Here is a 9163-nt window from a genome sequence, read left to right as displayed (position 1 = left end):
GCTAAGTGACCCTGGGCCATGGGGGCGAGCTGCCCATCCTTTGCCTCCCGGGCAGAACATTGTGATATGGGGGAGGTCTGCCTGGTCCCTTCTGCTGAACAGTGAAAGACAATGTTTGTTCCCCCCCTTCCCTCCCCAACCCCTTTTCCTTTTATATCGTGTCTTTTAGATTGGAAGCCTATGGGCAGCGGCTGTCAGACAGAACTTACATTTTAGGTGCTTTGTAAGTCTTTAGCAACGACACAACTACACAGGGCCCCTCCAGACTGGTGTGGGTGTATTCTGCAACATGTAGCGACGGGTTTAGCCAGTTTGTTTGTTCTGCTGTCCAACTGATTGCTGTCCAAAGGGACTGTAGCAGAACTGTTTGTGGTATAAAAACTTGTGGGATTCCAGCAGAAAGTTGCATGGTGGAAATGAAGCACTGTGACCTCTCAAAATATTGTTATTATTATTATTAATAATAATAAATAAATGCAGCTGCAAACAAGTGTTGAAAGTGGGATCAGGTATGACTGCCCCAATAACATAATGAGCACAAATCATTGCAAACGTGCAATTTAAAAAGGGTGCCCTGGGGGTCCACCAAGTCACACACAGAAGCTTCCAGTGAAGGTATTGGAGTTGCTGCAATGCCCCTTCCATCGGAAAGAGGTGGTCCTCCCGCTTCTTCGGGGTCTGTACTGAGAACCTGTGGTGGCGCAGTGGTTAGAGTGCTGGACTTGGCCGTCGGAGAGTTCAGGGTTCCAATCCTGATTAGCTATCAACCTTCCTGGGAGACCTTGGGCCAGTCACTGTCTCTCAGCCTAGCCTACCTCGCAGGGTTGTTGTATATATATATCTGTTCGAAGTGTGGCATTCCGCTGCCCGAACCTGGACGCCCCAGACCTCCCCAAGATGGCCGCGGGAGGCGAACCGTCGCGCACGTCACGCCAGACGGCGCGGCGTCTGTTTCCCTCCCGACGCACGACGGGAAAAGGAGCTGCGAGCTCGTTGGCCCTGGGGGCAGGCAGGCAGGCCGGCCCAGTGCGGGCGCGTGTGCGCAGGCGCGCTAAAAGAAGCGGCTAGGGAGGAGGGGGGCCGGGGCTTGGGAGCGCGCCTGCGCAGCAGCAGCAGCAGCAGTAGCCGCCTCAGCCGGAGCCTCAGCCGCCGCTCTGAGGCGGAGCGAGCTGGCGCAGTCGCCGTTCGCGTCCGGCGGCGGGAGGGGGGGCGGCGGGCGTCGAGCTCGGTGAGGCGGCGCCGCCGCTGCTGCAGCTGCCGCCGCCTGAGGAGAGAGAAGCACGGAAGGGAGGCCGCAGGGGGCGAGAGGAGGGCAGCGATGGCGGCGGCGGCGGCGGCGTCCGTCGGCTGACCCGGCCTCTCGCCTTTGGGCCGGTGGGCCCGGCGCCCGCCTGAGGGGAGCCATGTCGAACGCGGGGACCCGGAGGGCCGGATCCAGCATCAAAGTTCGCCTCACAGGTAAGGAGGGAAGGCGGCGGGCGGGCGGGCGGGCGGAGGCGCTCCTCGTCCTCCTCCTCCGGCCTGGGAGACGCCGCCGCCGCCGCCATCCCGCCCCGCTGCGGGTCAGCCCCCGGCCCCGGCTCGGGCGGGCAAGGGGGGAAGAAGCGGCGCGGTGCCCGGCCGGGCCCTGCCATGCGAGGCCGGAGGAAGGCGGCGAGGCTCCAGAGAGCGGGGAGCCTCGGGGTCTTTTCTCTCTGCCCGCAAAGTCTTCAGAGCAGCAGCCTTTTCTGTGGCAGGTCAGGGCTGAAAATCCTCTCTCGAACTTGGTTTGTCCTGGGATTGAGAAGAGCCATAGCCCATTGACTATATATACACTTAAATACACTAATGGTATCCAACATGTCATTGGAAAATAGTTTTGGATTGAATGTTCACATGGCAGTGATGGCCATTGTCTCCCGCCCCCGCCCCCAATCTTTCACTTTTTCATTTTTCACTTCAATTCCCTTTTAATTCCTATACCTCCTCCCTACTGTACAGAAGGCGGCTTACAGCAACAAAACAGAAGTGACAAAGAACACACACACACACACCTTATAATAGTAAGTAGGCTAGGGATTGCTCCATCCTTCTCTTGTTTCTCTCCCATCGCCCCTAATTTTCTTTTGGGAAGAAGAAAAGGTGTGTTCACACAGGGGGACTCTTGATTCTTCTCCATTCCTCTCTCCCCCCCCTCCATTTTCGTATGGATGCCTTATGCCCCTTGCTGGGAATGACAAGTGGGGGAAGAGTGCTGTTCTGCACAGGTCCTGCTGCTGAGCTGCCCACTGTGAGTGCAGGATATGGGGCAGTACACTACAGATGGGCATTCCAGCCCTGCAAGAAAGCTCAACTAAGCTGGGGTTGCTGTGCTTCCTTCCCTCTTCTCCACTTCATTCCTTCACGGTTCTCCCCATTGGAGCTTTGCAGGATGACTCTTAGGGGGGAAAGGCAGAATTCTAGCCTAAACCTCTTGCAGTTTATAGGAAGCAGGTAAACTTGTTTTGGTTTCTGTTGAGTCCATAAGGTGTATTAAGGATTAGGTGCTTTTTTCTTGGGATTCTGTAGAACTGGAGCGCTTTGGAAGCCATTCCTCTTTTGAAAGGGCATTGCATAGCAGTGTTGGATGTAGCTGCAGTTCCTTATTTCAGAATGCTTCTGTTTTCTTAATGTCTGACAGAATCAATTTATACCCAGCTATTATGTGTAGACACCAAAGAGAGTCTCCTTTTGAAAATTGGATTTGGCCAGCCAGACTTTTGGGGGGCCTGAAGGGAAGGTTGGGTTTCATTAAAGACTTGTTGGGATGGGCACCTCAAGAATTGTGTTGGTCAAAATAGTTAAAGTGCTTCTTAATGTGGATTTGCAAGGTGTATTTGCAAGGGATTGCAGCTTTGGGTTTTCCTACTGAGAGCTGTAAAGTTTCTCCATTTGTGAGCACTTCAAAAAGTCTGGGTGCCATTTTTTGTGCCTGGTTGACTCTCAAGGATTCAGGAAATGTTTGTGCTTTGAAGTCTGGTTAGTATATGTTATGGTCAGACAATATGTTAAGGAGTGTAACAATAAAGAGTAGAGTATTTTGAAAATCCAAGTATGGTACCAATATTTTTATTGCAAACGCCAAATTAAACATGTATTAACAATTTCTGTTAAAATGTGATATTAACAATGTCACTTATGTGAATTGCGTATTAGTCATGCTTATAAATAAAAAGTGTTACTGACCCTCCAAATGGCAACTAGACAGTCTGTTTTGGCACCCACAACCCAGGTCCCAGGAGCCATTTGGCTCCTAGCTTTTCTATCCCAGTTTCTAACACTGGGAGGCAAGTATGTATTTCAAAATAGAAATATGTGGTGGAGAAAAAGCTCTAAATATTAAGAAGTTATTTACTGAAGCACAAAATTCCATGGTTTGAATAAGATACAGGTGAAAGTTAGAAATTCCTTCCCTTTCATTTGTTTTTTTCTTGTTAATCCTGTGAACTGTCCTGAGACCTGCGGGTATATGGCGGTATACATTTTTTTTAAAAAAACTATCTTGTCTTAACAGCAACTCTTGTTCCGTTTTTTGTTTCGCACTTGTTGCATTGCATAATTTGATTTTTTTACTATTGTGTTCCTCAAAGACAGCGTTTCTGTCGAGCTCTGAGTTCTAACCATTAGAGCCACTATGCCCACACCTTTTCTATAAGGCTACTGTATCTGTGTTGAACTTGTGTATTTTCTTCAACATGTAGTAATCTCCAGTTGAAATTTTGTCTGCTGTGGCTATTTTGAGAGCTGGTGTACAGTGACTAAGAACTGTGAACCAGGTCTCTGGTTAATATATTTATTCATCTATGAATTTCCTATTTGACGTTAGGTCAGGCATGGGAACCTGTTGATCTCGCAGAGTGTACTATAACTCCTACAATTCCTAACCATTGCTCATTCTTGCTGGGGCTGATGGGGTGGAATATCCTCTGGAGGATAGATGGGATGTAAGAAGGCATTGTTTTCCATTCTTCGCTGCAGTTGGTGCTTGTACCACTGCTTTTGTTTCTCTGCAGTTCATCTGATTCTCCCAAAACCCAGTGTTTGTTGTGATGAAATTATGTAGCTTATTTAATTTATGTAGTTATTCTCATTGTTATTTGGTTCTTTCAATGCAAAAGAAACAATGCAAATTGGGGAGGGGGAGAGGAAGTAATCAATTATGTAGCATTTGCAGACTCAACCCAGCAACAGCAGTGAATGCTGATCGTATTCGCTGGTTTGATTTCTGTTCCAGACATGGGATGAATAAGTGGCCATTTCCGCTCCTGTTTCCTTTTTTTGACATCCCTACTGGAGGACCTCAAATTCTTCATCTTTGCTCACTGTAGGCAAACTACTCTCTTTCAGTAGTAGATAGGTAGCCGTGTTGGTCTGCCATAGTCAAAATAAAAAAATTCCTTCCAGTAGCACCTTAAAGACCAACTAAGTTAGTTCTTGGTATGAGCTTTCGTGTGCATGCACACTTCTTCAGATACACTGAAACAGAAGTTGCCAGATCCTTCTATATAGTGAGAAGGTGGGGAGGGGTGTTACTCAGAAGGGTGGTGGGAATGGGAGATAGGCAGATAGCTGAGAGAGCCTCTTGACGACGCTTAACGACTGTAATAGGTCTTACAGGAAAAGGCAAGGGGTGGGAAGGTGAGAAATGGTTTAGTTATTCTTATCTCACTATACATAACTAAACCATTTCTCACCTTCCCACCCCTTGCCTTTTCCTGTAAGACCTATTACAGTCGTTAAGAGTCGTCAAGAGGCTCTCTCAGCCTCAGCTATCTGCCTATCTCCCATTCCCACCACCCTTCTGAGTAACACCCCTCCCCACCTTCTCACTATATAGAAGGATCTGGCAACTTCTGTTTCAGTGTATCTGAAGAAGTGTGCATGCACACGAAAGCTCATACCAAGAACTAACTTAGTTGGTCTTTAAGGTGCTACTGGAAGGAATTTTTTTATTTTTACTCTCTTTCAGTTGTTCTGTTTGTTTCTGCAATATAGAAATGACAACACTGACATACCTTAAAGAATTACTGCAAGGATTACTGACAACGTATGTGAAATGCTTTTATGTAATTACTTATTAATAAATAAATGCTGCATGTAACCATGGCAGGGTGTGTGCGTGTCCTCTGTAGTTTTCAGAGTTCATGCAGTTTTCTGCACAGATGTAATACACATATGTGAAATGCGTGAACTAGCCATTGGAATCCAGACAGTGTTCAACTTCCTGTCTGTCACCTCCCTCCCCTTTCCAACAAAACTTAAAATTCCCCAAGAGAGTGCCTACTGATCCTATCAAAAGATGACTGGCAACGGCCTTGATAGATTGTTCCTGTGGGGAATTGCCTGCCTCCAAGCCCTGTATCCTAGAGAGTCTTGCCAAATGTAGTTCAGAAATCAGCTTCTCCTTATTTGTGTGTTCTGCCTCGTAGTGAATCCACTTCTGTCAGAAAATTAATCTTCCCATTTGCCAATGTACATTTTAATAGTAGTAGTAGTAGTAGTAGTAGTAGTAGTAATCATCCAGTAGGGGAGGTCCTGTGCTGCGTTTGTTTTTTCTGGAGTGGTCTCTGGTGCATGGTTCCCCCCAGGCCCCGGGGGCCTGCTCTTTTCATGCTAGCCAGGGCCCGGTAGGCTCGGGGTGTGATTCCTTGTGGCCTCCCTGGTCCTCCCAGGACCCTCCTACCTCTCTCCCTTGGTGGCTGCAGCAGTGACAGCGGCAACGGTAACACCAGTGTACATTTTGAAGAAAATTGTTCAGTATCTGGCAGTGATTTATTGTATTTTTTGCCTGTTTTGCTTTCTTTTAGTGAACTACATGTTAACATTTTTATTCATTTTTATAGCTCAGATAATGATTGCGCAAATATGTGACATACTATTTGCTTTGTGACTTTTCTTTGTCTCAGTTATCTAATAATCTTTTAACACATTCTTTTTCAAAAGTAAACCATATTGCAAATGCAAATTGCTTCTCCAAAGGGAGAAAAAAATGATAAAAACTTTCAAAATACGCAGAAGTCATTATGTTCTCATGTATCCTTTGCTTTTCTCTACTTCCTGTCCTGCTGTTATATGGCTTTTTGTGTTGTACAGTCTCTTAGATATCGTATTTAGGATTGCATTCTGAAGTCAAATAAGAGTTGTGATTATGCAAAACACTTTGGGTGAGAGCCAATGTAATGTTAGTATATGAAGTGAGAGAAGAAGCATTGTTGCAGAAGTAGCAGAACAGGGCAAAAAAGTATATGATTCATCACTTCTGCATCACTTCTACTGGCCCAGGCTACCCATTGAATTTGACTGTTGCACTGTGTTAAGAATGGGGTTCTAAGTAGCAGAATGGCTATTTTTGCTTCTGGGCTGCAACAATTGGATCTTGCCCATAATGTACACAAACAGTAAAGCTGAAGTTTTTTTAAAAAATAGAATTGTGGGTATTATAAATATTGGGTACAGTATGCAGACTCACGTAGACAGAGAGGGTTGTGCCATAAGGAGCTTACAGTCGAAGTGAATCTAGCAAGGGAAAGCAGGAGTGAAGGGTCACAATATGAGTATTTACATGTGCTTAGGCTTGAAATTGGTGATATCACTCACATGAAAATTTGACGTTGCCAAAACATTTGGACCATTGGACTACTTACTGAGTACTACATACTTAACAAGCCATGGCTTTCTAGGATCTCAGCCAGAATGCAAGGAAGTGTGTCTCATAGCCTGGCAGGGTAGGTTAGGAGGCGGCTTTCCACCATAAGAAACCCCTTTAGCCAAGGGGTGAAGAATCTCAGACCCTTTGGCTTTCTGGCCCTCAGCATTCTTTCTGAGTCAGGTCCCCTCTCCAGGCCTCATCCCTCATAAGCACTCCTCAGGTGCTTTTGCCAGGCTAGAGTGTACCTTAGAACTGTTATGTTGCTTGTTGTACAGAGGAAAGAGGCGCATCCATTGCTTTCACCCACTTTTGTCTTCAGCCTTGGACACCACTGATATGTGGTCCTGTGAAGGTTCCCCATGAGAGAATGAGACCCTTGGGCTGAAAATAGTTCCCCACCCCTCGTCAACTGGAGGTGCCAGAGACTGAACTTGGGATCTTCATGCAAAGCATATACTCCACCTGAGCTATTGCTGCTCCACTTAAGAGCCCAACTAGTTGCTTATAAATTAATATGACTACAGTGGGGTTGACGCCTGGATTTTTAAATATTTTCAAAGCATTTCCTTATTGAAGTATGTTAATGAATGAATCTTTACAAGCACTGCCTTTCACGTTGGGTTTTGCTCATTGAGATCAAGGACACTTTTCTTTTAAAAGGTGCTTAAGTTGTTTATGAAACCAGTTGTGTGCTGATACTTGTGTCTTTGCTTTCAGTGGTAGTCTTCTCTGTCACCATAATTATGCAGACTTGATTGGAGAGACTGTGGTTAATAGAATTCTATGGCTTGTGTAAACGCAGCAGCAATAATTTATTGAGACCTTCAGGCTTCTCAGTCTTGGTAAAGCAAATCCAATACTTTAAACTTTTATAAAACAAACAAAACAAAACATTGTCATAGTATAATATGTTACAACTTAAGTGTTTAGCATGCTGCAGAATGGTTTAAAATAGCTGTTGCTCCCTTTTGATTACAGTAGAAGCAAATTTCCAACATTTATTCAGATACTCATGGTTGATGTCTTCTGTGGAATTCTGTGATCTGACTGTTAAAGCAAAGTGTTAAATATAGTATTGCCCCTATGACTAATTTCATAGCTTAACTGGAGATGAACCATCTGGATATGCATTAAACTAAACCAATGTTCAGATTTTTTTATGATGAAGATATAGAGATTGAAATATCACATTGCAAATTAAAGGTGATTCTCTCCTTGCCACCCCGTATTTTTTGTTCCTATTATGCATGCCAAGAAATCATTGGCTTATATATCTTTCCCCCCGCTTACATATTTTCTCTTTCAGTAGATAAGATTTAAGCATTATTAGGGTGTATGTATGTGTGTTCGTGTTCCTCTCAGTAATGTATACTGTGTTGACATGAGAAGATAGAGTCATGAAGGGTAAACTATGTAGATCTGCCCTAAGTAATCAAATGGAAAGGAGGAATAAAAATACAGTGGTACCCCGCAAGACGAACGCCTCGCGAGACGAAAAACTCGCAAAACGAAAGGTTTTTTCGTTTTCGAGTTGCCTCGCAAGACGAATTTCCCTATGGGCTTGCTTCGCAAAACGAAGCTTGCCCCGGGGACAGCGGGTCTTCTCTTTTGAAGCAAGGGGCGGCCGGGAGATCGCTTCTCCCCACCGCCCCTTGCTTCAAAAGAGGTCCGGGGGCAGCGGGAAGCGCTCCCGCTGCCCCCGGACCTCTTTTGAAGCAAGCGGCTGCAGAGAGAAGCGATCTCCCCGCAGCCGCTTGCTTCAAAAGAGGTGCTCCCGCCCCCCCACCCCGCTTCGGAGCAGCGTTCCGAAGCGGGGTGGCTGGGGCAGGTGTTCCCACCCCCCGCCCGGCTTCGGAGCACGGGGAGATCGCTTCTCCCCACCGCCCCTTGCTTCAAAAGAGGTCCGGGGGCAGCGGGAAGTGCTCCCGCTGCCCCCGGACCTCTTTTGAAGCAAGCGGCTGCGGGGAGATCGCTTCTCTCTGCAGCCGCTTGCTTCAAAAGAGGTCCGGGGGCAGCGGGAAGCTCTCCCGCTGCCCCCGGACCTCTTTTGAAGCAAGCGGCTGTGCTTCTCCCCGCAGCCGCTTGCTTCAAAAGAGGTCCCGGACCTCTTTTGAAGCAAGCGGCTGCGGGGAGATCGCTTCTCTCTGCAGCCGCTTGCTTCAAAAGAGGTCCGGGGGCAGCGGGAGCACTTCCCGCTGCCCCCGGACCTCTTTTGAAGCAAGGGGCGGTGGGGAGAAGCGATCTCCCCGTGCTCCGAAGCCGGGCGGGGGGTGGGAACACCTGCCCCAGCCACCCCGCTTCGGAACGCTGCTCCGAAGCGGGGTGGGGGGGCGGGAGCACCTGCCCCAGCCGCTGGGCTTCGTAGCGCTGCTGCGAAGCCGGGCGGGGGGTGGGAACACCTGCCCCAGCCGCCGGGCTTCGTAGCGCTGCTGCGAAGCCGGGCGGGGGGGTGGGAACACCTTCTGAAGGCGGGCGGGGGGCGAAAGTCTTTGTCCC

At 47.6% G+C, this 9163-nt stretch overlaps 1 protein-coding gene across 3 annotated transcripts in view; it reads left to right on the top strand.

The window, feature by feature from the left end:
* Positions 1 to 1306: 1306 nt before the first annotated feature.
* SMURF1 (SMAD specific E3 ubiquitin protein ligase 1) overlaps positions 1307 to 9163 on the top strand; it is a 55177-nt gene continuing 47320 nt past the window's right edge. For 2 of the 3 annotated variants that reach the window (XM_081169492.1, XM_081169491.1), the window contains exon 1: positions 1308 to 1458. In XM_081169492.1, coding sequence (XP_081025618.1) covers positions 1404 to 1458 — 55 coding nt within the window. In that variant the 5' untranslated portion in view covers positions 1308 to 1403. Of the gene's footprint in view, positions 1459 to 9163 lie in introns of all 3 variants that reach the window. The other variant, XM_081169493.1, reaches the window with a different exon arrangement.

The sequence above is a fragment of the Podarcis bocagei genome (genome assembly GCF_964188305.1).
Source record: "Podarcis bocagei genome assembly, chromosome: 14".
In the NCBI taxonomy this organism is placed as follows: Eukaryota; Metazoa; Chordata; class Lepidosauria; order Squamata; family Lacertidae; genus Podarcis; species Podarcis bocagei.
The sequence above is the reverse complement of the archived record's forward strand: the minus strand, read 5'-3'. Positions and strand labels throughout refer to the sequence as shown.